General features: G+C 39.9%; 1 protein-coding gene across 1 annotated transcript; it reads right to left on the bottom strand.

Moving 5' to 3' along the window:
• Positions 1 to 6,135: 6,135 nt before the first annotated feature.
• LOC142034003 (histone H4 transcription factor-like) lies at positions 6,136 to 23,126 on the bottom strand. The gene is made up of 8 exons (XM_075034706.1): positions 22,622 to 23,126; positions 21,297 to 21,520; positions 17,246 to 17,357; positions 13,244 to 13,396; positions 9,427 to 9,547; positions 8,265 to 8,403; positions 7,347 to 7,462; positions 6,136 to 6,716 (listed from the first exon to the last, which is right to left on the bottom strand). The coding sequence occupies exons 1-8, from the start codon at positions 22,770 to 22,772 to the stop codon at positions 6,398 to 6,400; spliced, it is 1,335 nt and encodes a 444-aa protein (XP_074890807.1). The 5' UTR covers positions 22,773 to 23,126; the 3' UTR covers positions 6,136 to 6,397.
• Between the last annotated feature and the right edge of the window lie 4,426 nt (positions 23,127 to 27,552).

Raw genomic sequence — 27,552 nt, 5'->3', positions numbered from 1 at the left:
AGGTCACCTCTGTGACCCAACAATACACCTCTATCTGACCTCCTTCTCCTAGCTATCATCCTAACTTGTTCCTTGCTTTGATTTGGGACTACAGTTGTAGGAGCTCTGCTTAAGTCAAAGCGATTTGCAGAACCAAGGCCTTGGACACTGTATCTTCTGGAGGTGTGCACAACTTTGTTCCAAATAGCACACCAGATATTTTATTCCACTAATGTTACATTGTCATTCAAACTCCTGTTTCATTGGGAAGATGGTGAAAGTTGTAAAACTCCAGTTAGACGAAACCCAGCTTGCACTTAGCTGGCAGTTGAGTTTAAGCAAAAAGTAGATTGTATACCTTCTACCTGCACCGTGATTTGAGAATTAATTCAACAAACACCAGCAACAAAGGAGTGAGACCTCATGAAAGAACATTGAAAGAGCTCATTTAAGAGAATTTCAATTACTTCAGTGCTTTCAAAAGGACTAGGCCTAAATAAAATTCACATTTAAAGTGCTTAGAGAACTGTCTGCCAAGGCTCTGAGCTTTTAGTTGGTGAAGTGTAGGAAGGCTGGAAAAGGGCACCAGAAGAGCTTGTCTTCAAGAGGCAGAAAAGGAAAGTCACAAGGGAATTCCAGAGCAGTCGGGTCCCTGACTATAAATAAACAAATAGATAAAATATGCTAATAGCTAGCCAGACTGACAAAACAACAGTCAATACTAGGTTTATTGAGAACAAATCATGTGAAGCCAACCTAATGTATCTTTTTGTGGCAAGGTAACCAGTCTTGTATAAATCCTTCTCTCCCGTGCATGTACATTAGCAAGGGCATCACAAAGAAACTACCTTCTTACACTGTTTGATTGTCTTGCGGTATTTCTCAGTCCTTTTGGAGAACAGGATTTAATCCAGTGCTTTAGCCTTCTCTTTTTAGAATGAAATCCTTCTAAAGGGTTGCTTGGGGTATATGAAGTCAACCAGCCTGAAGCTTCAACAGGTCTTAGGGGCACCTTTGTCCTGTGTGTTAGAGCTAAAATATTTTGCTTCTGTGTTCTGTAAACAGATAGCAGATGGCAACTATGTAACAGCTTTAAAGCTGATACAAAAGAGCACTAATTTGCAACTTGCAACTTTCCAAAAAGATAAACCAAAGATCCATCCATTTGCCCACTTTGCAAACATTTAACCTATGATTAGATTTTTATAGGCAAACGGTGCAATACTGCAGTTGGCTTAAGCCAACCTAAAACTACATTGTCTCTGAAGGAGGCTGCCGTCCCCTTTTTGTGTTGGTGCTAGTATTCACACGGTTGTACTCGCGTTCACGTGGTTGAACAGTAACTGAATCAGCTCAATGATCTCACTTAAAAAAACTCCCTTGGTTAGTTTTCAGACAGATCAGAAAGCTGGCCTGACTTACCAGATGCTCGTTAATGTCAACAGAAAGGGAGGCGAGTAGGCTGGAAGGAAACTACCTCCAAAGAAAGTGATGAAAGGGGCATAGTTACACATTGTAACAGATGGTGGAGTTCCTTGCTGATCTCATTTAAAGCACACCCTTGAAAACAACTGAGAAGTACAGTGTGGCGGTGGAAATGAGCAGTAGGAAGAGGGTGGGAATTCTCAACCTAACTTTTCCACTGAAGAAAATTAAAAAAAAAAAAAAAAGGTACAGTGTAGGTAATCCTAATGAAGTCAATGACACACTCCAGCTGGGCTGCTCCTAGTGCCCAGAGGGAGGCACGTGTATGAATTTTTGCTAGTTCAAGATCTTAAGTTAATGGCAGCTCTGCCTGCTCAGCACCCCAAGGGTCAGTTCCTTTATAAATTGATTTGAACGTACAAAAGTAAGCCATGAATTAAAAGACTGACTGACAACCATGCTTGGGCCTTCATCAGCGTGTTTTTAGTGCTCATGACTATAACAGCTGAACAAATCAGAACACAAGTTAATAAAAATCTTGTGGCTTCCTTGTAAAGCTGAGAACTCTTCTTTAGAGGCAGAAAACCAAGGCACATCATAATTTGCTGGAGATCACACATGCTCCTTGCTGTAGAGACAGTAACAAAACATTCTCTGTATTTGATGTGATCTAGTAAGAAAATTACTGTTTCAGGGCTTTAGGTAGGCTTTGCAGATCGCTTTTAACACGTCTTACTTCATTGAATTATATGCCAAAAACCAGATCAGGGCAACCACTCCTCTCCCAGATGCTGAACTTTACAGTCCGTGCAAAATAATAGTGCCGCTTAATGATCCAGCTTTGAGAATTTTTTTTTCCAAGAGACAAATACTGTGCTTTTTCACAACTGCTTTCTTAGAAATTTCTGAACTATTTTTGCTAACATTCTTCCTCTGTAAGGATAATAAAAAGCCCTGCTTTCAGGAACTTAATCGAGAAGTATTAAACCCAAATTTTACCTGTATCTCATTATCAGCTCTGTTTATGATGGTAAAGAGCCTGAACAAAGTGAAAAAAATACAGAATAAAAAAAAATTAATCACATTCATGTAAGCAGTGAATGACTAACACGGTTGTTGCTGTGGTATTAAGGAAAAGAATGCCTACTTTTAAATTTTCATTCTCAAACCTCTGAGAACAAAAAAGGTGTTCTGCATGAGTTCCTCAAGCTCGATCTTGCTCTGCTTCCTGGCAGACACCGTCATTTTTAGGTGCATTTTTCCCTGCTGTTAGCTGTGCTGCAGGGCACCATCTCCGAGGTCATTATCAAAGGGTTTCTTTGTCAGCCTGACAAGCTGTCTCCTCCTGCCTCCACAAAGCCAAGGGCTAGTCCGGTCCTACCGAAATCCACAAAGGTCCCGTGCCAGAGCCACAGTTAGACATTATGCTGGTTTTACAGACGTGAGTGGACCTGCGCCAATTTACCTTATCTGATGATCTGGCTCCATGAGAACAAGTCCCTAATGACTCACGTCCACCTCATACCTGGTGTGCACGGGAAGAAGTTGTTTTTCAGGCTGGGTCCCACAAATCCCAGCAAATAATGCCTTGTTTCTCGTAGAGCTTCTTTCTTCCAGGAGGCGCTGAATAAAGTATGTGTTCAATGAAGCTATTTGCTTGACACATGTCACACAATGTCGTAGGACAAGGTGGCTGGGTGAGTCAGAGCGTTCAGTCCTCAGGCACCCTCTATAGGCTCTTCTGTGGGACAGCACTCAGCAGCACTTGCTGGGCAGAAAACAGCTTCAGAATCACGTTGAAAATTAAGCAGAAACAAACCCCTAGTTTTCAAAACTGAATAGATTTACATACAGTTATTTTAGTACAAATAACTACCATGAAAAATTTATAATTTGGTATCAAAATCAGAAAAAAAGCCTCTTCAAAGTGCTTTCATTCACATGGATATTTTATTTTGCTTGGTATATGCAAACCAGCATCTTGGAGTCCTAATGTAACACTTAAATCTTAACATAAAATCTGACAAAGCAACTTTGAAATCCATTGTCGCTAACTACTATTGCCTAGTAAATACATGGGTGTTAACAAAGCATCTGTATACAAACTAATATAAGAATGTAAACTTTAAACTACATTACTGACAAGAAAATGGAGGTAACTTTTTAGCTTTGCAAAGCCCTTGTGTGAATGCAAACACTGTGAAGAATAATAAAGTGGAACGGGTACCTAAGCAATAGTAGAATAAAACTCTAGAGTGTCATTAAGCAGCGTAACTGAGGGAAATTAATTTAAAATATGATTTTCAAAAATAGGTCTCCATTAATAAATTATCATCCCATTGTGTCTGCTCCCACAGTTGATTTTGTCTTCCAAAATGTATTTAATAGGCTCACGCAAAGTTGTGGCAATTCAGAATTTGCAGGTCATACCCTTGCACTGCAAGCGTGGTTCCGCAGCTCAAGTACAGATCTATAATGCCATGTTTAAATCTGTCATGCGAAGCCCTGAACCGGCTTTGTGTAAATTAACCTTGGTACCTGCAGCGCAGCTTGCACGAAGGCAGCAACCTCCCAATCAGGCAGGCATGGGGATCTGCCCAAAGGAGTAAATTGTTGGATATTGGATTAAAGGCTTCTGGTAAGCTAGTGTAAAAGATCTGGAAAAGACTGCTCTGTATTCTGGTTGACTAATACTTTCCATTATAAAGGACTCTTTCTCTGGGAAGCATTAACACCTCTGTTGTTTGTTGCAGGCCTTTGATATTTAGCAGGGGAAATCCCAGAGGCTACAGTGGTACCTATTCATTGCCCAGAGAAACGTGAGTCAGTTTTACCCATATTGTAAAGTATTAAAAATGCTGGGTCTCTGATTCACGCACAAAGCCAGATTAAAATCAGGCTGCCACCCACATCTGTCTGGCCTGCCCCTACTGCACAGATGGCTCAACTGCTCTTGAAACATCAGCTGAATTGCCACAAATTACAGCCCAGCATATTTAATAATACTAAAACCTGAGCACAAAGATCTCAGCTGCCTGCAAAGCAGGAACTTTCAAGGCAGGAACTAACAAGGTGGACAGGTATGGAGGGAGATTTTTACAGCCATGACTTTTAATCTGCCTATAGTTGTGACAGGGGTCTTAAATTCCTTTTCTCTTTCAGGTCAAGATTGCTAAACATCACAGACAACCTGGTCTAGGCTGTTAGGCTGAAGCAGCAGTGAGCACTGCTGTTTGAGCACAAGTACACAGTCAGGCATTACTTAGAGCTCCCTCCAGCAAGCCCTGCTCCTATTCATAATGCATCTGCAGCAAAATGGCACAGACCTTTCAGCAGGCTCGCTCTCCCCACGCTCTTTGTGACAGCAAATGCAGGAAGCAGAAGGAACAGTTCATGTAAGAACGTAACAGGTCCTATGGTGATACCACCTCCTTGCCTGCTCCTGCCAGCCTTCATGAGAGCCCCAGGCAGAGCACTGTGCTCTTCCAGCTGTGGGGATGAGAGGGAAAAAGTCCTTCTTTCCCCTGGCCCCGCACAGCTTCACAGTCCTCGCATGCAACAGCGGTCGGCAGTTAGATAATGAGGCGCCAGTTCAGGGGAGTCAAGTTTTCTACAGAAGATGCACAGTGTAAATCCTCCCAAACAGAAGTGCCCCAGCATCCTTGGAGTTACATGACAAGTTCACTTCAATTTCAGATGACCTATTTTTTTTTCAAACTATTCTCAGTCTGTCTGATACTTCATTCTGGTTGGCTGGGGACTCACCTGTGTGCAGGCTGATTGCTTGTCCTGGGCTCTCAGCATCAGTTTGTCTACATAAAGGAACAAACATTCAGTGAGCAATACAGCTCTGTGTATGCGCTGGAAGCTGCTTTCAAAGTGGCATGGCAAGCCCTTCTCAGAGAATACCTCTGGGTCCTCAAGGGACACTGGCTTGTAGTAGCTAACACAGGGTAAGTTAGTCTTCTAGCTGACTCAATACTACCTTCTCCTGTGTGTAAGCCTTACATACTTTAGTTGGAGGGCTCCTTCAGTTCTTGTTTCAAAAAATGTTTCAAACATTGTAATTAATTTTTACTGTGATGAAAGATGCCAGTCTTTTTGTCTATGCCCTTTACACAAGAATCAACTGAATGTCTTTGCCAAGCATTTTTCCTAACAGGTCAGAATTACTATGGCTATGTGGAATTATTTATAAAAATACAGTTAGGTACGTTTAGCTATGCTGCCAATATCATTCTTTTACTTTCTCATCATTGTACCTGCAGCACCCAACAAATAACTATAAAATTTCCATTATACCAAATGGTATATAAATCCTAAAGGCAGCTCTACGAACATCTTGAACTGTTCTATTTACACCTAACCTTTTTTTATTTAAATGTATTCATTTAACAATACATTGTAGCTTAAAAGTCCATTATAATAATAAGGTCTCTCTAATAACTCTTGAAATAATTTTAAAGTCACTAAGTAAAGCTAAGTAAAGTGCCAAAAATTGTAGATTTTTTATATACATCTCACAAGCTGTTATTTGATTTCTAATAAATAACATAGTGTGCTAATAAAAAATGGGATGTTTTACCTAGCGATTCAAAGTGTTTGTCTCATGCATTGGCTCAACACTTTCCCTGTGGGCTATATTTTTTTAATAAATAAATACACACGCACACACATATATATGCTATACGAATACAAAGAACTTAGAAGTTTCTTCTCCAAAAGGCTAAAAATGAAAGTATTATGTGTGTATCTTGCATATATACTCTAAGCGCATGAGAATAATTTAACATGAAAGCTGAGAAAACACAGTATTATACATAAGATTTGACAAGGAGAAAAGTGAAGACTTTAAAACATATTCTGTTTAAAAAAACCAAACCTCTTCTGAAGAGTATAGTTTTCACAGTAAAAATCCACAAAAAGGCTGTTTTTTAGAAAGCTATCTGAATTCCCAAGCCCAGTTCCATTTCTAAGAGTTTTTCCCTCAAATTCATTGGTGTTGCTTCAGCAACTTTAGTGGAAGTACAACAGTTTGAAGTTCAGAATACACAGGCTCTGGCATAGAAGTCTCGCTTTCTACCAGAACATTTTCTCCAGTAGCTTGTGACCACGGCTGAAGCTGTGTGAAAAGTACTTCTACTGTTGAAGTGTCTCTTTCGCAAGAGTCCCCTCCTTCTCTTCCAAAACTATTTTGACTTGGTGAAGACTTATTTGTTACCATCTTGTTATTAACAGCCTGACCTAAACCCATGACAGCATTATATACTGCTATGTTCAAACTCATATGACCCTCACCATCTTCTTTGTATCTAAGGAAATAAAATTGAAAATACAAGTTTCAAACATAGCATTTACAGCAGAAAATAAGAATAACATCTAATTAGGTTGCCAAACCTGAGAATGTCAGCAATTAAAAGATGAATTAGATTGCTATTTATAAGGTGGAACTCAAACAAGACACACTATGTGAAGGAACACCTGCAAGACGGTTCCAATAAGTAGTTTTTATCAAATATACACCGCATAACAGAAAATAAAAGATACCTATTCATAATTATATTTTATTTGCTGGATTTTCTTGTCCCAAAATAGAGAGTATGGCTTGCTTGTACTACAGAAGCTGTTGATATATTTATGTACTCTCTTTGGTCGATATAACTTGCAGGGTGAAAAAATTTCTTTCAACAATCTAGGTTACAAGATTTTCACAGTAGTAAAAGCTATAAAAGCAGAAGAGCTTTTTATTTCCTTGGTTTAACCATCTTCACACTAGGTTTTCCATCATGATAGTGAAACCTAGGTAGTAAATTGTTTCATGGTCGAAATGCTTAAAATGGAACACAACTTAAGATAGTGTTTAATCAAATATCTGGATCTCTTAAACAAAAAGTTAAAAAAAAATTCTTTATGATCTGAACAAGAATCAACTGGTAACATACCTGAAACGAGAATGACTGCTGAGTTTATGAGCTTTTCGAAGATGTAGCGTCAATGTATAACTCCAGGAGAAACATTTCTGACAGATGTGGCATTTATACTTCAGAATGCTTTTACTCTTAGGAATAAAGACTGTTAAAGTCATTGAAGGCTTGCACATATATATGACAAAAATTACTCCTTTGTTGAAAAGGGGAAAACCGCACTAACTAGCTGAAAACCTTTTGAAGTTGACTTCCTAAAACATTTAAAATTTGTGTGTTTTAGAACTTGTCTGATTAAGGAACACTAGTGAACATGGAAATTCTCTGGATTGGCCATCAGTACTGCAGATATCTCCAACAGCAGTGTGACACATAGCTTCCACTAAAATATATTCATTTTACAACATAGCAGTGATCATAACTCAGAAAGCTGAAGAAACAGGCAACAAGCGTGCATAAACTATAGCAGCCAAAACTGTATTTTAATGTTGTGGCCAGACTCACCCAATTAAAAGTGATATAAGCTTTACAGACTTTATAGTTTCCCTATTTTCAGGTAACCTATTAGTTCTAAGGATAGAGTACCAATATAAGGAGAAAGGTGATGTTGGATTTTAATCCCCGAAATACTCTGCTGTTAAGATTGGCTTTTTTTTTTTTTTTTTTAAAGGGAAGGTGGGGGAGGGGGTTGGCCAGAGTTCAAGACTGAGTATGCAACTGCATGCACCTAAAGTAAGTACTCAAAATCTATAGGTAAGGATGAGTCAGGTATTTGCATAATCCTTGCAAGAGTCCTAGAAATGCGTGCAAATAAATACTTGATTTGATGCAAAAATGAAACATTTCATTAATTCAGAAGAAACTAAAAGCACGTAAATTTGAAACTTTAGTCTCATTTATAGCAATATATTTTCTTCTGCTATTTAATATACTCACCACATGCACTCTCTTGTAATGCCGTCTCAAATTTCGTAAAGTCCATGAAGTAAAACCACATCCTTCAACATCACAGCTGTAGGCATCTGAATCATTGTGTGTTTCAACATGTTTATGCAGATCATACGCATTCTTAAAACTGAAAACAAAGTAAAACAAATAACAGATATAATAGTACAGAGGAGTAGTCTTGTGGTTAATGTTTAGGACTGGGAGGTAGTAATTTTTGGCTCCGACAATGACAAGTGAAAGCGGAATATGTGTAAATTACTTCTCTACCTCAGTTTTTCCACCTGTGAAAAGGGGATAGTACAGACATCTCTTTGATGTGCTCTGGATTTCATTTTCCATTCCCTCTTTCTTCCCACACATCCACACCATGCCCAAATCTAGGTAATTATTCTACAACCATGTTGTAAGGCATCATCCTCTCTTTCTGTTCACATAGACAAAATTCTTGTTCATTATCAATCAGTCACTTCATCCTCTCCGGTCTAGAAATTCAGATTATTTCCTTCTGTCCACCCACAGTGTGAACACAGAAGTACTTAGATATTTGTTCATTTTATCCCACTTCCAGCATAAAAAGGCTAGACCTCTCACCTTCTCTGGCAAAGTTAAACACAATTTGCCAATGCTTATATATGCAACTTGGTCTATCACATCACAATGCCACTTTTTTTTTTTTTATTTCACTACTGTGTGGCATCATATGGTAAAGGAAGAAAAGAAACCACCACAGAAAGGTGAAAGCGCAAGACAGCACAAGGTATAGTAAGCCTGTGGCAGAAAAGTCACTCAAAGGAGAAGACTGTGTCTCTCCCAGCAAGCAGCCAGCAATCATTTAGAATGGCAAAATCCACAGTTTAAGGCGCTACTGCTACACATCTCAACTCGTCGTGATGACCGTTTTGTAGTATGCAGTCTTGCCAAGAAAATTCACCTTTTAACTCATCAGTCCTACCTGCACCAGAAGTTCACGAACTACAATGTCTCAGCAGCTGAAGTCAGATGAACAGCAGATGAAGCTGTTAGATTTCTTCATTGAACAGCTGATTATTTTAGTGGTTGAAAACTTTTCTTTCTTTACTAACTCCTATGTAGAACACCAACTTGGTTCTACAGTTCTGCTCACATAGCCATGAGCCTCAAATTTTCTTACCCGCTGTCACAGAGGTGACAATGGAAAGGACATTCATCACAGTGTCGGAATCTGATGTGTGCTTTCAGTGAGGAGACACTTGTGCATACCATATCACAAAGGGCACATGTAACATGGTTAACTAGAAAAGATAGTAGAAAGAAAGATACTTTCAGTTCTATACTACAGCTTCACCAGGACACTGTCTGCTATGACATATGACAAAAAAAATATATTAAAATATCATATCAAAATTAACAGTTTATAATACATTTGGGAATAAAATGTACAGAGGAAAAAATGAGATAAAAATGGAATGCAGACGCAATAAAGAGGGTAGTGAAGTAATGGTCAATCTTACAATGTTTCAAGTTACTTTCAAAAAATAGAAGGTAAGGGAAAAAGATGTAGAGGATCATGTTTCACTCTCTAGGCTCTAACAAAAAAGATGATTATCGTTTTGCCCTTGGCACTTTGGGAGGATTTCTAGAAGGTGGATGCTGTCTGGAGGCCTTCTGACAGACAAGCACTGGCAAATCTACTTCTAGTGTTTAAGGCAATACCACTCTTAAAAAGGTGGCAGAAAATGTGTCTGTCCTCCGCCTCCCCATTTCACATTCAGATATATTTGCTTAAGGCATAATAATGCTAGGTGCTTGCTAAGCTGCCAGACTATGAACTGCAATGGCTGAGACACAAGTTTGCTCTGACGACTCTGGAACTGCAGAGAACCTCTGGCAGATTGGCAGGCAGGACTATAACATCTTAAGCTGAACAAATGCTTGCTTTGCTGCATATAAATCAGCAACCTGATGAATGCAGTAGGAAGAGTCTCAATGAAGAAGTTTTGGATTTAGAGTAAATGTTATATTTAGGACTTTGAAACAACACATTATCTTATCAGCCCAGTGCTTTATAGGTGGCCAAAGAAAAACACACAGTTGAAGTGCTCATGTTTTCTCAAAAAAGGAAGTAAATACAATGCACTGTAACTATTCTGGAATCACTCCCTGCATAGGCACTTTTCCTCATAGTTTGTCTTAAATCAGGAAAAAAAATTTTTTTTTTCCTCCCTAAAATAAATAGTTTCGTGTGGAAAACTAGTCTACAATAACTTAATCTGTAAAACTGCATCAGTGAAGTTCAGCAGTCTCTTGAAATGGGAGTATCCAACAGTTTACTTAGTTGTCTGGCATGTAAGTAGGTCCATGCAGGGAGTGATTTCAGAGTACCTACAGCATTTGCATTCACATCACAGCTTATTTCAGAATAATTTCTTAGAGGTAGGCAAGCTTTTTAAAAGAAAATTTCAGTATTTATCTATACCAGCAAGCTATTATGAAATATGCTGGGGTAAGAATCTGAAAATGTCATGTCTGCACTGGCAGTCTCCACTAACATGTAGACATGTATGCTGCCAGAATTTTTAAGGAAAGCTGAATCACGAATCAGGAAAGTAACTGGCTCTGATATCTGAATGGCTTTAGGTTGTGCCTAAACAGTTGGACCCAGGAATGCCTCCCAGCTGCTTCAGCCAAGTTCACGTTGCAGCTGGTTCACTGTGGCTTACTGGGACATGACACAGGTTCACATCATCCTTGTTCCTAGGTCCAGACACCTTGTGATTTTCCCTGGCTATGCAAGCAGAACACAGTCTGAATTAGCAGGGGACAAGGACAGCCAGGTGCATTGTACAATTCACAAAAGTTTAAGTGCAGCCAGAGTGACCAGAAACAAATAGTTCAGTTCACCATGTGCTTTATTTAATATATCACATTTATCTTAAGGTGTGTTATGCTTTAATTTAAAAAAAAAAAACCAAAACAGCAGCATATTTATGCTTCATTATCTAATAAAAACAAAACCAAAAAAATCATAATTTGCATTTATTTCCAATTTCTATCCAAAATCACCTTGAGACAAAGGAATAAAACTAATCTAGTAAACTAAACTAATTCTATATTTTCTACTATAAAATATAAAAATTAATATATTTTAGTCAGATGCATGTCAACTGTAAAACCACTTAAATACAGACATGGTCAGTCCTGGTAGCTCACAGTAAGCACCAAATCAAATGCATAGTTGTTAAGCATCAATGTGACTTGCAGACAGTGAAAAATCATGTTTCCTTAAGAAGGCAGCAGATTCTATCTACCCTGACTGAGCAAGTCTGCACAAAGCTACTTGTATGTTTATACAACCTAAACGACTGGTACCCAGGTCTAGCTACATGGTTCAAATATTCCTATTCCCAAAGCAAAGACCTACCCACCTCTCGGCTTCTGCATTTCCTGTATGTCCAACAGCAATATCACATGTTTCCTTGTGCTTAGATGCTGTAGGATTCTTTCCCAGCAAGTCATAGCTATTGTAGTATAACTTGTGGGAATAATTTGGGGACCTCAGGGAGATTGTGGTTAGGTCAACGATGGACTACACTATTTGAGTGAGGCTGATTATGCACTGCAAGGTGAGCAGAGTTGCAGCCCAAGCTAAAACATAGCTTTGGCTTTAACCATGCCCCTAGTCATGAAAGCAAATAAACAGAGATGCAAGTGAAGAAAAAGCATCTGCACAGAAGCTACTGCAAAATAGAAAAGCCCCTTAAAGTTTAAGATCAGAAGGCATGAAGAGAATTTCCATGCTTCAGAGGGACTGGCAATGAAATTCTTACTTTCCAGCATTTATTACACAGTTGTCCTAGTTCCATATATTGATTTTCTTAGCTGATATAATCATACTTATAACTCTGTAGTTTATCAAACCTGTTCTGTACAAGGTGACCTTGAGAAAAGTACATTTTATCTTAAAAAGCTCTGACTTACCATGTCCCCTCATGTGATCTCGTAGCAGCCTTTCATTGGCAAAATGTTTCTGACAGTTCTGGCAAACAAATATTTGTTCTGAATTTAAGTAGAAACTATTTAGTGGCAATACAAATAACTTATGAAAGATTTATTAATTAATAACCTATACCTGCCAGCTTAATGAATAAGCTAACACAGCATTGAGAGAGTTTCAATATTCTTTTTCATTACCAATACTCTTCAGAAGAAAATTTAGTTTACGCTTAATGAAAAGGATTGTTTATCAGCAAGTTAATTTTATCCTAAACAGAATAACAAGCTGTTCAAAACACTAACAGTTTGGAATTTGAGCTCTTCTGTCAATTACCTAGAATGCACCTACTTTCCATCACCAAAACACCCACAATTCCTAAATATATTCCAAGCACTTAAAAACAGAAAAACCAACCACCTCTCCCTTCCTCTTTAGTATGCAGGAAAGTGTGCCAACTAATACCCAGTTGGTTGAGGTAGGGAGTGTTCTGGTGAGGAAAATACTTACTGGAAAAGCAAAGCTGAAGAGAAAAAAATTGCCTTTTGACCTGAAAGTAGTTAAATGCTCATTGGGATTACTTGCAGAGATTTTGTAATCCAAGTCTGGCTCCTGTGGAGGTTCACTCTTCAATAATCAAAAGTCTTTCCCATTCACGGGCAGTTTCCCAGTGTCAGTGGAATGTTACGCGGTGCCACAGGCACCAAGGGAAAAGAGGCAGTGTGATGCCACAGCTGCCAAGCAAATAGCTTTTCTGCTGGATCTAAGGGTGTTCTGTTGCTCACTTTCATTAATCTAATTCATTGGACATACAAAGTCAAGAGAACTTCTATGCTTTATGAAAACAACAGCCTTCCTGGAGTAAACCCTGCTTTCATGCAATTGACTTATATGAAAAATAGAAATATTTATGAAATTACATGTGCACATTATCACAAAGCACCTTAAATGAAAATTTCTTACAAATATAAACAGAAATAAGAGCATATCCACTTACTATCTTCTGAAACTTGTCTCTTTGCATGATCAAAAAACTTAGTGTTATTGGAGAACATTCCTCCACAAGTAGGACATGCTACAACTTTTTCTTGTGTGTGGGTTCTTAAATGATCCAAGAGCTTATGCTTTCCTTTAAATATGCCTAAACAATCTAAACCAACCAAACAAAAAAAGCTGCACATGAGTACTGTACTATTTCTTATGTAGAAACAGAAAAGGCTATTACATACTTATGTCTACTGTTGTATTTTTAGAAACATACAAAAAAGCTTTGCGGGGGTGGGAATCAGACTGGTACTATTACAAACATCACATGACATTTAACCCCACAAATATTGATGCTAAAGCGATATTATTTGTCAGTAATCAGAATTCTTCAAGATACGTTGGCCATGTGTGTGTCTCACAAAAATTTCAGTTTTGAATCAGCAGAGAGCATGCTGCTATACTTTCCACCCTCGCATGTCAAAGTGTTTGACCCCACATGTATGCCCATAGAGTAGAATAGAGATAACATTCATTATTATTCCTGTTGCCCCCCCATCGCAGAATTCCAGCAATCTTTGTGGTCTCTGGATAACCAGGAGAACAAGATGGTGTAGTGAATACGTCAACTGTACATCTCCAAGAACTCTGCTTCCTGACCTCTTTTTTTTTTTTTTATCTTCACATTTTCTATCTTTACATACACAATCACATGGCAGTTAACTGCAAGCAATCGGCTATCCACCAAACAATCTTTGCATATAAATAGCTATGTCCTCAGATCTCTCAAACTCAGGAACAGTCTGGTACCATAGACACAGTGCAAGTTTTAATAGCACAAGTAGAAAGCTCCGGCTATTGACATGACAAATAAGGGGAAAAACCCTAGTAGGTTAATGTATTGGTGTAAATGGAACTAAAGAACTACTTTCAGGAGAAAACTTCAGACAGATGTGAAGGAATAGCCTACCCTCTCACATAAGGAGAAGCAGCCACAAGTCTCTCTCATCTACCTAACAAAGATAACAGCTATGCAGAATACTGCCTTTTTAGAAAGGTGAAGTAGCCTGGACCCAGTCAAAGACTCTTAAGAATCAAGAGGACTAAATTCAAATTCAAGAGCAAGAGGTAGGGAAAGATAAAAATATTATTCTGTGGATTACTCTTTTTAAGACTAATCAAGTGAATCAAACTCAACGAAAGGTTGGATACCTTTTGGTCTCAGAAATGAATACATAAAATTCATTTAACAAAAAGGATTTGCCTAGTTCATTTAACCAAGTATGTGCATCGCAAGTTCCATTTCTACTATTCACTGGCACATTCTCTCAAGTAGAACAAGAGTGTAATAGCCTTGATAACAACCCACATCCACTCCAATGGGTAGAACATAGGCAGCTTCCTGGAAAGGAGTTCTGAGCTCCAGATTAACATACTTAGTAAAGGGACTGAACTCTAGACACCTTATTAAAAGACAAAGGAAATCCTAAAACCTCACCTTGCCTACAATGAGGAAACAGGATCATCAGTGTCTCTTTCACCTCTACTGTGTACAGGATACTTCTGATCAGGAGGGGCCATAGAAAAAGGACAAGCTCCCATGTCTAGATCAAAAGCTGGAGGACTGGTTATTCTTCTAGTACAACATGAAGATTTCTGTCTCTGTTTAGCCCCAGATTCAAAATGGAATATAAATGACATCAGACTGAATCTCTCTCTTACATCCTTCCTTTGTGAACTCTGCCAGGGCCCCAAGTATACCAACAGCTTCTGGGTGCTCTGACCAGCCTACAGCCAGCTTTCTCTGTAATCCTCCTCTGCTGCTAGTTCCACCCCACACATTTAAGAGTTTAGTTGTCTGTATTTGAGGTCTGCTCTAATATGGTGATGCTGTTCAAGCTTCAATCACACTTCCGTGAAAACAGCTAAGTTGTGAGAAAGAGCAGTGAGAAGCCTCATCTGGGGCCTCCACTCACCCTGTGCTCTCTGGCTTGGGAGCTGCAGTTACCTACCCCTTGCACCTCCCTGGCCCTGCCTGTGACTTGTTCTCTGGACTTCCTGGCTTGACCTCAGACCTGTCTCATCACAGTGGACTTGGCTGGTGATCACTGGATGTGGCTGAACCTGGCTAGCACCACCAGACCTGCTCTATTCTTCTTGTTCAAGTTCTGTGAGACTGCACCCTGTCAGTGAGGTCCTTGCCTGCCTAACTGTCACCCTTAACTTCCAGTTTGCCTTCCCTTGCAGAGCAGCCCACTCTTGCGGGACCATCACAAATTCAAACCAACTCAGACTGCCAGCTAGTATTACTGAGGGTCCCTGGAAAAGACTGATCACTTTCTATCTGTTGTCCCAGTTACATGACAACTGCTTCCTCACAGAGATGAGACCTTACTGGCTTGTCCTTGCTTGTTAAGTTTGGGGGTGCAAATGAAAAGTTGTCTTTCACTGCCTGGACATTATGATTCTGTATGTCATTTTCAAATGTATACCACCACCCTGTATGTCAAGATCACAGACTACAACAGACCCTTTAAGCCCCAGGACCTATTCTTTTGTTCCAAGGCAGGATCAATTACACCTTGGTCTCAAAAGAGGTCTTCTCACTTCCCCAGTGACAGACAACCTCCATAATTTCAAAAGGCAACTGCTACAGTATTTTAAAATACCCTATTAAAATGGCTTCCCTAACTTATAACATGCACCTCTCTTGTTACAACTGAAGCTCATTACTTCTCATCCATTCTAGCACAGACATGGAGAACAGATGATTTCACTGTTCTAACAGCAGGGCATTTATTAACCATCTGAAGACATACCATATTCCTTTTCTTCTGCATTTCCATTTTCCCCATTCTGTTATTTAAGCTATACAGTCAGAGGAGTCCCTTCACCTGTCCTAATGGGCTATATTTTATAAAGTCATGATTACACTAATGTGTGATCTTTGTTCCTCTAAGTACTACAGATTCTACACTGTGTCACTGGAGTGAGTTCCCCAGCCAAAAAAAATAGTGCACCTGTCAGCTAATCTCAAGAGGGAAAAGGAACAAAATGATGTCGCCTTGCATCCACCAACAGGATTCTGTCATCATTCCAGTGAATAGCTAACCCAAAATGTAACTTTAACCCATGAATTGAAAAGACATATCTGAAGGGTTCACCAAGAGGATTCCAAACAAACCTGGACTTTGTTGACACATTTTATAAGACATAGCCAAATTGATTGGTTTAAAGCAAGCACAGAATGATCTGTTCCAGGACCAGAGTTCCACAAATTGTCTCATTATTCTTCAGCAGAAAGTCTTTTCTTCTGGAGAGGTTCTGCACATACACTTCATAGGTCTGAAGCTGAATGGCATGCACATCAAATGGCAGTCCATAGTTTAGCCCTTACTCAAACAATCAAGGCATCTACTATGAAAGACTGTCAATGGAATGTGGCTTCTACAATAGAGCCAAGGGCAGAACATCAGCTTTGAAGTCATGACAATAATTTTAACTCAAGAGGTAGCTAGCAATACAGAGAATGCATTAAAAATGCTCTTTCTCACCACAGAGTTGAGAAAAACTAGGAGGGCAATAGCTGTGCTTCCCTTGTTTTGAAGGGAACAGATGAGGGAAAGCAAAGAGTAAGCTCACCATGACAGATTATTCTGAGGAACACAACCCTGATCCTGAGAGGTAGAATATAAGTGAAGTCTGTTTGAATGGTATATGAACTATCAACCACAGGCAGAATTATGAGGAAACCCAACCCTGTTCAGTACTGGCAATTCTCAACTTAGACTAATTGAGAGTTGAGGCTGTTCAACCCCATGGATGATAGGAACTATTCTACTTAAATCACAGTGCCCATAAAATGGAAATGTTTCTGCAACTATTTAAGACAGATGAAAAAATACCTGAAGATCTCTCACAAGTTCCTATGCAACATGTAGCAATAAGTGAATTTTATAAGAAACACTGCAGCAAAATAGTTTTTGAAATGGATTTTTTTTTATATATGAACTACCTTTCCAGTGACAATAAACAGCTTTCTTCTGATCTGTAACAGTTTCTTCCTCAGTAGCACAGGCATGAATAGCAACATGTTGATAAAACCACACTGGGTTATTGAAGGTAACCTAAAAACAAAATAGAAGCATGAAGAAGACAAGATAGTTTTGGCAGGAAATCAACTGACAGGAACATAGAATTAAGTGTTTTTAGAAACCAAACAGACACCAGTAAATATTGCAGTAACATTTAATTAACTCACCCCAACACAGAGACAATTACATCAACTACAAAAATGTAGAACATTCTGCAGTATCCACCACACAAACCAGGTCCTGAATTTTCACCTACTATCTAGTAGTTGAAAAGTCTGTCTAGACTAATTGAGTGAATGCTACCCATTCTTTGGGGCAGGGATGTGTCTGTTAACGTATTTCTGTTGATTTATTTCTTTGGTGTATCTTTACCTTCTCCCCTCCCTTCATTTCTACCTGCTCCTACTCACAAGAAGGCTATGAGGGCAGTGCAGGTAATTCCAACAGAAATGGGAAGGCTGCACAATGATTAAACTGAATTAGGTGTTATGGACACAGCACTCCATGAGTCAGTACTTATGTGACAAGGGGGACTAAACCTTAATTAGCCTCTGCCTCACTCCACAAAACTCCACACCTGCAGAGTGAAAGTAGACTGCATATTGCATTTTCTTCAAGTAACACAGGGTGTCATTCAACTGCATACTGTCGCCAGTCACAGTTGAAAGTATTCCTCTCAGTTCCCAATAATTTAGCCCCTTAACCTCTCTGCTGGGCTGGCACAATTTTGTAAGGCTACACATTGAATTGGGACAAGGAATTGATCTGGCTTTCAACCATATCAAAACACTGGTTAGAGGAAATGGGAAACAGGTGAAACTCCTCAGGCTGATATTGCCACTACCAATACTGTACAGCTGATTCAAATTTAAACACCTTTTTTTTTAAAAAAAGAAAAATATATAAGTGAAAAAACCTATTTATTATTATCTGGTTTTAATCATCCTATTCTTAGTAGAGTGGATTAAACTAAGCTGCTAGACATTCTGCTTGCAGAATAGAGCATTCACACAAGGAGTTAATGCAGGCAAACTGCTGCATTTTAAATTCATACTCCAATGTATTTCACAATAGCTCCCTCAGGGACACAAGCCATTATTTCCTCTGAAGGGCTTGAAACACGATCTGAGAGATCCAAGGTCTTGTGTACATGAAAACATATAGACATATTAAGGTGAATCAATGTACTGAGCTAGACAGTGATCGAAAACCTCTTCACTTCTTAATCAGAGTAACCATATGGGGGTTAAACTCATTTTCATTTGTTAACACCATCTCGTTAAGTGTTTTGCCAGAACTTTCTTGAATATTTCTTTATATGTAAATAGGAAAGAAGTTTTGGGGGCTGTTGCCCAAGTCAGAAGCTTGACATTTGGGGAAACGGAATCTGACACAGTAGAAGGCACCACAAGTGTCAGGGGAAGCTGCATGGGTGATTTTCAAAGACAATTATATTCATAACTGTGGGAACATATTTGCAGGAGGGTGGGAAAGGTAAGTAGTTTTCCCTGCCCTCAAATTTCTCCTCTTTTGCAGTGCGCCCTACCCCACCTCCTGGGTCTAGTCTAGCCTGCCTACTAAGTTGGGAAACATTCTTTTAATTAATAAAATTCACAACATAGTTTGAACTTGAAAAAACATGTATAAAAAGATTTAGCAAAATGCTATGGACTAAAGGATTCCATCAGCCAAAACTGCCCACTTACATAAATGAAAAATGGAACATGAAATCAATTAACGGGAAGATTTGTCTTCTGTTTTTTAAGCATGTTTTTCAAAAGACTGTGCTTACTGACAGATGCAGCAAAATCAAATTCTGAGGGCTTTGAAGTTTTTCTGAACCTCTTCATTTTTAAAATAAATAGACCAATCATGGCAGTATGTGAGTAAAGACTGATTGGTATATATTAAAAAGCATTAATAACAAAAATAACTACTGTAAGAAATATGATTCCTATAAGCTATGAGACATAATGGCAATAAGATTTGTTTGTAAGAATAGGTTGTAATCAAACTATGCAAACAATCCAAAAGTTATCGTAAATAATGCGCTGTATTATATGTTTAGGCTTAGAGTTTTAAAAAGAAGAGAACGGGACACTTGCATGTGTAATCCACTAGTAAATAAAAGCCTTTATTTACAGAGATAGAGTTTCTCACAGATTGACTTAACAACAGAATTACCTCTCTCTATAAACTTCACTCTCAGATTTTTATGTCATTTCTTATTTCATGTAAAGGAAAATTAATGAAAAGAGAGGTATCAAAGCATTATGTGAGTATAGATATTCTAAATTCAGAGCCAAAAGAGCAAATGGATATTTCTAGACATTCTGTTCAGTTATAACATACAGATGAGGAGGCACTCGCCTTTCATATATGCTATGGCACAAACAGTCTCTAAGCTGAAACGTTAAGAGAAAAACAGAACTAACTTCAGACCTAGTAGGGAGAAGGTTAGCAAAGCAAAGCATGGGCTATAACCACCATCAGAAAACAAAAGTAATTTCACTCCATCACTGCAGTATATTTACTCAAACATCACACTGATTCTAATTCAACAACGTGAGGGATACAATACCTATGTAAAGCACCACCAGCCTGACACTTCCCTGCAGGGAAATATTTTCATCCTCATCAGTGTTTGTTTATAACCTCAAAAAGCATAGTTTATGTCATTAATTTTATCACAACTTTGATATGAAAAAGTCATAGATAATAGAGAAACAGGATTTAAGAATGATAACCCATGAAACATTGAAAGGCCTAGAAAGACATAAGGAAAAAAAGGATCAAAGGCCTTTGAAAAACATTAAAGTTTTTGTTTTGATTTGTAGTTCAACATTACTAAACCTACATCAGATTTGCCCATATGAGGTTTGCAAAATTGTTTAGTTTTACAGTTTTTCTGATTTCCACAGTACGACTCATTTCAGTTGTTTCTTCTTTGCCAATATTTTGGTTTCAGTTATATTACTTAACTCAAATGAAACAAAAAACCTCATACAACATGAAAAAATTAATGTAGACCAGATAGACAATTTTTCTGCACTACTTCTTTCTCTAAAAACTATCTTGCTCAACAGTTACACAAAAGGAGATGGTAAGAAAATGTCATCTCCAAGGCATCACACTTGGAGGCAAAGGTAATGCTCACTAGCCATAAATAACAGCTGAGGTTGTAAGGCCAACAGAGACAGATAAAGTCCTTCCCTATAATGTCATATCAATATGAAGCCACTTTTGGTCAGGAATGAACACCTCCAAGAAGCAGAAAAAAATTTATATAAGCAACACTATTTATGTTAACATTGTCAAAACAGATAGCAACTGCTAATCATCTTGGTTTACTTGATATACAAATAGCACAGCCAAAATGAAACGGATAATGATTTTATTTAATACAGGACACCAAAAAGTGGTCAAGATACAATCCATTTTTAGTTGAAACGAATCTTGGCCATATTTGAACATCCAACTTACACAAACAGTCTGTCGCAAATATCTGATTTCTGTCCCAGTAAAAAAAACAAAAAACCCACTACATTTCCAACTGATCAAGAAAACATCAGATATTCCATTGCACCTTTCTTCAGACAAACAATAAATACTCTGGACCTGTCTACAAACTACCAAGTTCATTAATTTATTATTAAACTGGCTATATTAAAGTTTTGCATATATGCTCTTAAAACACAAGAGAAGTTGCATCTTTGTCAAAAAGATCATTTCAGTCACCACAAAGAGAAAGAAAATTTTAATTCAAGGTCACAGATGTCATGCAAATATGTTGGTTACATTTCCGTGAATGCTACCATAATAATTATCATGTATTGCTTACAAAGATAGTGGGAAACATTGTTCAGAGGTAAGACTGAGCAAAAATTCCCAATAGTGAGTCAAATCCAAAGAATGTCAAGGTAAAGTTAGGAAAGGAAAAAAAGGGGCGACATCTCAACGTATTTCACTTACATTGCAATTCTCCCAATGGCAAACAAACTCCTGTGAAGTCTTTGGTAACTGATGCCAGCTACGACTGTTCTGCAAACACACTGGCAAATGGTGGTGCAATGCCTGTAACTGAGAGCCTATGAATTTCAGTTTGGTGTGGTAACCGTGAAAATTGACATGTGTTATCAGCCCTCTGGGATCTTTCACTCCAAATTCACAACTTCTCCACCAACACCGGTACTGCTCTAAACACAAGAAAAAAGTAACATATTACAGAACACTGCATGAAATCTGCAGCTGTGTGCCACAACAGCGAGAATGCCAACAGTACTTTTATTTGCAATAACTTTCTGTAAGTAACCTTAGCAGAGAAGCTGGTAATTGCTATCTACTCATAATGCATTAGATAAAACTTGCAAATCTCAGTGGCAAACAGATTTACCACTGTCTCACAACTGCAGCAATACTAGAGTGCTTTGTACCTTAAAATACAACTTTTTGCAGAAAGGCACTTCATAGATTCAATAGGAAAAATTTGTAAAAATAAGTATTTTCTTAGGTATATACTACGACACTCTTCAGCTTAGGTCACAGAGACATTGTTAATGTTGGTCCAATTCTACTTTTTTCACCTTTAATTAAAACTCATTCACCTTTAATTAAAATGTCTACACCTGTAATTACACTTGATTACAGTGTTAAGAATAAAGAGTAGGATATACAAGAGCCAAAATAGCTATATTAAAAAGTCTAGTATATTACTGCTATTACATCCACAGAGACCGCCTATAATTTTCTGCAGAATCAGATTTTTTTGGTTTTGTTCTAAACACATTTAATACTGCTAAAAAGATGTAAAATACAATACCCGTCATAAAATAACATCAGTGTAGATATCCAAATAAGGTAAATATCATACAAACAATAAAAGTTTCTATTTTTCTATAAAGATTCGTACAAGTGCTACTTTAAACTTAGAATTCTTCAGCAGCAGGCCGGTTCCCCGAAGGAGAAGAACTGTACCATTCAAAAACAATTTGCTAAAATCTGTTTTAGACAATTGCACCTGCTCAGGCCCTAATCTTAGAAAAAAAAATCCTCAGTAGAAGTTCTCATGACATCACCTCTCCAGTCTCTTTCCATACTAGTAATAGCTATCAATACAAACAAAAAAACAGGATAATCAGATACGAAGCAAAATGCAGGTATAATTGTCTAAGGGCTTCATGCAGGTGGGCCTTAGAAAAGCTAAGGTGCAGGTAAACATAAATCAGTATTATTTTCTAGACTAGTAATCATCTTCCAAACTGCAATGTAATCCGTGTGACAGATGAGACATAAATGACCTGCTGTTTCCAGGGGATGGTGTAGGTACTCTTCCAGGTGTTCTGCAATATGATTACAAAATTCCTCCATGCATTTCCCTACAAAGCAGCATTCTTTCCATTCACATGGTAATATCAATTCAACGTTCTTAAATTTACCTCCAGGGGCCATTGCCTAAAATTTTTAGAAGTACAGAGAAGTTTTAGTTATCATATTACATTTCTGTAAATTTCTCTTGTACAAATAGCACTTAAGATTATAGGCTCCTAGATGACACAAATGCTTTGGGGAGGGGGAAGTGTGTGTGGTTTTTTTTTTTTTAATTACTGAATACATTATTTTAAGAATCTAAAGCCATATTTTAGAAACATTTACACCTTGCCTAAAGACACAAGTTGTAACATTTTCATTACAACTATACAGTAAGAGTCCTACGATCATCATCTCAAACATCTGCTGAGGATGCCTTTATTGTAATTTAATTCCACAGCAGTACTGTAAAACCTCTTTCCACATAGAAAGCCAAAGTAACCATTACCAAGAGTGCAATTTCACAGTCACTTTAGCCTGACATCAGTGCGGGCTCCCCACTGAACAGGGCTGGTCCATACACCCCTTCTTGTTCTTCTCAAGATCCAGCTCTGGACTTGGCACAGCCAGCCACTAAACTGATGAGAAAATGGATCCAACTGAAAGCTAATTCTTGGGGGGAACGCACGTTTGTATCAGTATAAAGGAAGCAACAGGAATACAAACCAAGGAGAAAGTTCCACTGTTTTTTCATGACTCTGAACAGACACAACAATAGAAAACTTTATTAAAAACTACTGGCCTGTTCTCAGTGGTTTTCCATCCCCCTATTCTTCCTTGAGTTACTAGCTTCAAAGATCTGCCGGTTCAGCTGCTCAGAGGACCACTCCCTAACTTGCATTATTCCCAGCAATCTGGATTAGTTTTAAGAGTTTAAATAGCCTCCAAGCAGATCAGCTGATGGATTTCAGTCAGCAGCAGACTTTGGAAGGAGGATGGTAACAAGCATCTGGGAGGAGGTTCTTCATTTTCTCATCAACACGTACAGACCTGGAAGACAAACTCTGTCCAATAGCCTAAAGCATCAATATAAAAGTCTGCCTGTGTCTTCCCTGACGCTGTTGTTGATTCTAGTGATTAAAAAAGTCAGGCACTGACATAATACTGGGTTAAAAAAAACAGCATACAAGTGGAAAAGCATGCAGGAATCAGTATGCCAACTCAATGGTGTTAAGCAGACACTACCAATGTAACTGGCAGTATCTTTGTACTTCCCGCTACTAAAAATACCAGTTTGGAAGTAATTCCTCCACCAGCAAGTTAATTAGCAGAAAGCTTCTGAGAGAACCGATCGTCTCAGATTGCAAGTAGGACTCTTCTCACATTGTAACAGTTTAATCTAAGCTGCTACAACCAAGCCTTTTATTTCACCAGTGCCCCATCTTACTGACCTGAAGCAGGGAACGCTGGCTTCCCTAAAGACCGACTGAAAGGTAAGATGACTACCGTTTATGCTACACATTAAATAATCCATTGTCAAGTACTTTATTAAAGTTGTTCCAGACACAGTATTAATACCACTAGAACAAAATATTTCAAGTTATAATTATTCTAATTGGCCAACGCCGGTACCCACAATATCCTAACAAGCAGACTAGACTAGAGGCAAAAACGACCAGAGGGCAAACTCCGGGACCGACCTTGAAATCCTCCGGTCCGTAACGACAGGGACCCTCAGCACCTTCCCCGGGCTGCATCCGCACCCCGCCTCAGCCGCCCACAGCCTTCCCCCCCGTCGTCTCTACACCCCCCCCTCAGCCGCCCACACACCCCAGCCGCCCACACACCCCCCCTCAGCCGCCCGTAGCTGCTTGCGGGCGGGGAAGCGAGCCCGGCCGGGCCGAGGGTCTCTCTCCCCACACGCCGCCCCACCAACGGCTCTAACCGTCCCCGCCGGCGGCGGACAGGTGCGAACGGGCAGCGGCGCCAGCCGCGGGCGTGCGCATGCGCAGAGGCCGTCCCCGAGGCGGGGAGCGGCTCGCGCTCTCGCCTCACCTCACGGCCGGGGCCGGACCGGACCTCGGGGGGCCGCCGTCCTTCTCCTCCGACCGAAGGCCGAGCCGGGACTTCGGCGCCGCGTTTCCACAGCGCTCCCCTTCCGCGGGGTGAAGCCGTGGGCTGCCCCCGCGGTGACGATGGCCGTGGTTTTACCCGAGGCCGGGGTCAGTGCGCGCCGTGGAGGGCCGCGGCGGTGAGCTGTCCCCCGCTGCCGCGCTGTGAGGGGGCGGCCCCGGAGGTGCGCTTCCCTCTTTTCAGCCTCTCCGGAGCCCGACGAGATGTGTCCCAAACCCGAGGGGTGCCCAGTCTGGGGGCGGTGGGGCGGGCAGGGCCGCACGCCTCGCCCGTGCGGGTGTGTAGGCGCGGGCGGTGGGGACGCACCCTCGCTGGACTCGGTCCGTTTTGCTTCCTTCGTGGAGCAGGGTAACGAGGCCCCGCGGATCGCGGAGTTCCCCCCTGTTTCAGAGGGCCTGGGCGGTGAAGAGCGGCACGTCGCGCAGCAGCCTGGGAGAGCCATCGGGCTGCGGCGCAGGCCCCCATTTCTGGTGCCGGAGCCGAGGTTGAGCTGCCAGCTCGCGGCAGGAACGGGGGAGCTGCTGGTGGGAGGCGAACGTCCAGGGGAGAAGGGAGGCAGGCAAGGGGCTGCAAAGGCGTTTGGGGGGATTAGAACACATCCTCCTATGACTGCTGCTCTAGCTACCACTGAACAATCCCACTCACCACTGCCCGCCCTCTAATTCTTCCCCTTATAGCGCTCTCAGCTTAGAGTAACACCCACCATTTTCAATATCCTTCACACCAAACAGGGGCATCTTTAAAAGTAAGAGAGTGTTAGCTGGCAATACACGCCACTGAGAGATGGAAGTTGTTGTAGGCAAGTGTAGGAGACCACACACATTCAGTTACTGCTTCCAGATCCTGGTAAGTGTCCTGCGCAACCAGAATTTGTGATTTCTTGCAAGCATTAATTGATTACAGCGAGTTCTTGCTCTACTTGAATTACTTCTTAAACCACTCTTCATTTTGATAAAATGCTTACACTTAATTTCTAGATATTTTTAAAAGTAGGTAGACTCAGAAATACTGGCTACACTGTGCAAAGACTAAATTAAGAAGGAAATGTGTATGGTGTATAATTAGAATGACAGCTATGCCTTCACTAGCTAGAAATGCTCTCAGGGGTGACTGGATTACAACAGCAGCAGTAAATAGAGCACTCTTTTCTAAGACCTTTCTGCCAGGAACACCTCATATCTCTATTCAACCCACTTCTTACTTAAATAACCACACAAGTATATCATGCCTGGAGGAAAAGTTAGTGCGTGTTGGGATTTGCATGTATTTCATGGGAAAAAAAGTAGTGGAAAAGGGAGGAGAGTGAATAAGAAGTAGGTGCATTTGCCTTCAGGACAAAGTTTCTCATTTTTCTCTTTGATTATGCAATCTAAGCTCTTCTCTTTAGCGTGTTTAAAAATGGTGCTTTGTCACTGATTCCACTGTCTTTTCAGCAAAAATCTCGTTTGCATCAGCACGGACTTCACAGGAGGGCAATAAAGCAGCTATTCTTTGCTTTTTAAGACACACACAGCCCCAAAAAGAACCTGCTCCTGCCCAAATACCCCTAGCCTATGTACCCATATTTACTTTGAAAACCAATCCTGAATTCTAGACGATAACTAGGGCCCTTGGGCACAAGTGCCATCTGTACCTCAGTCAGACAAAGGTATTTATTCCTTTGAAAGCTCAGACTAGGGTCTTAATACAGGCATGGGTGTGGAGAGAAGGGAAGAGGAGCTCACGCATGCGGTTGATTTATTTTTTACCTACTCACAAAGCAGCCAGTATAACAGATTGAGAGCCATTCTTTTTTATCTTCCTCTCCTTGGCACAGCAAGGAACTAGGGTTAGACCTTCCCAACCCTTTCCTTTAATGAGCTGATTCAATTTTTTTGTTTTTTGATTGTAAAACACCCCTTTCTATTCCAGCGTCAGTCCCTCGATGTCACTCCCATGACTGACTTGCATGCAGATATCACGTATGCAACAGAGTGGGTCTATTCTGTCCATGAGAAAGGACAGTCACTCTTGAGAAAACACTGCCCACAACCTTGCTTTCCCTCTTCCCAAAAGTGATGAAATGTGGACCTGCTTCAGCCTCTTATCATTTGAGCATCTCACCCTTTGGTTTCTGCATGTTGCTGCATATAACACACCGAGCGTGTGAATTCAAACCTTTGAATTTAATTTATGGTAAACTGAACACACACTAACACTTTCCCCTATACAAGTAAGAGAATATAGGTTCTGCTAGAAAAAAGCATCTGAACGCAGTTATCACTAACGTTTAGTTAACAGCACTGCATCCACCACAACTTGCCATACAGTTTGGTACAGCAGGCTAAGTATGTACTCTCCCACACAGTTTTAGCTATACTTCCAATGTATTTCATTGCCTCTCAGCTCTCAGGTCCCTCTTCCCAGTTTTGAATCTGTTTCTTGACATTCACTAAGTGTGAGAGGTACAAGTCTCAGAGACACTCATGTTCCTGTGAGCTCTGTGAAAACGGCGAGCTGTGTTGGGAAGAGATACTGAAACAAGCACATGGCTTGAGGGGAAGGCTGGCAGAACTTGGCTGGTCTTTGCTTTCAGTAACAGCACCCAGCACATCAATCCCTACATGAGTAGTTCTGGCAAATGAGCCAGAGCAAGGGCCATCTCCTTCCTTGAGCTAGTGTCACAGCAAGAACCTCAGACTCATGTGGGTAGGAGAAGGGTGAAAATCTGTAGAAAATTAGTATCATTAATTTCTCCTAATTTGAACTCCTCATTCTGGCATTACTACACTTCTTTTTTTGTAGCCTT

The sequence above is a fragment of the Buteo buteo genome, chromosome 8, assembly GCF_964188355.1.
Source record: "Buteo buteo chromosome 8, bButBut1.hap1.1, whole genome shotgun sequence".
NCBI classification, from domain to species: Eukaryota; Metazoa; Chordata; class Aves; order Accipitriformes; family Accipitridae; genus Buteo; species Buteo buteo.
The sequence above is the reverse complement of the archived record's forward strand: the minus strand, read 5'-3'. Positions and strand labels throughout refer to the sequence as shown.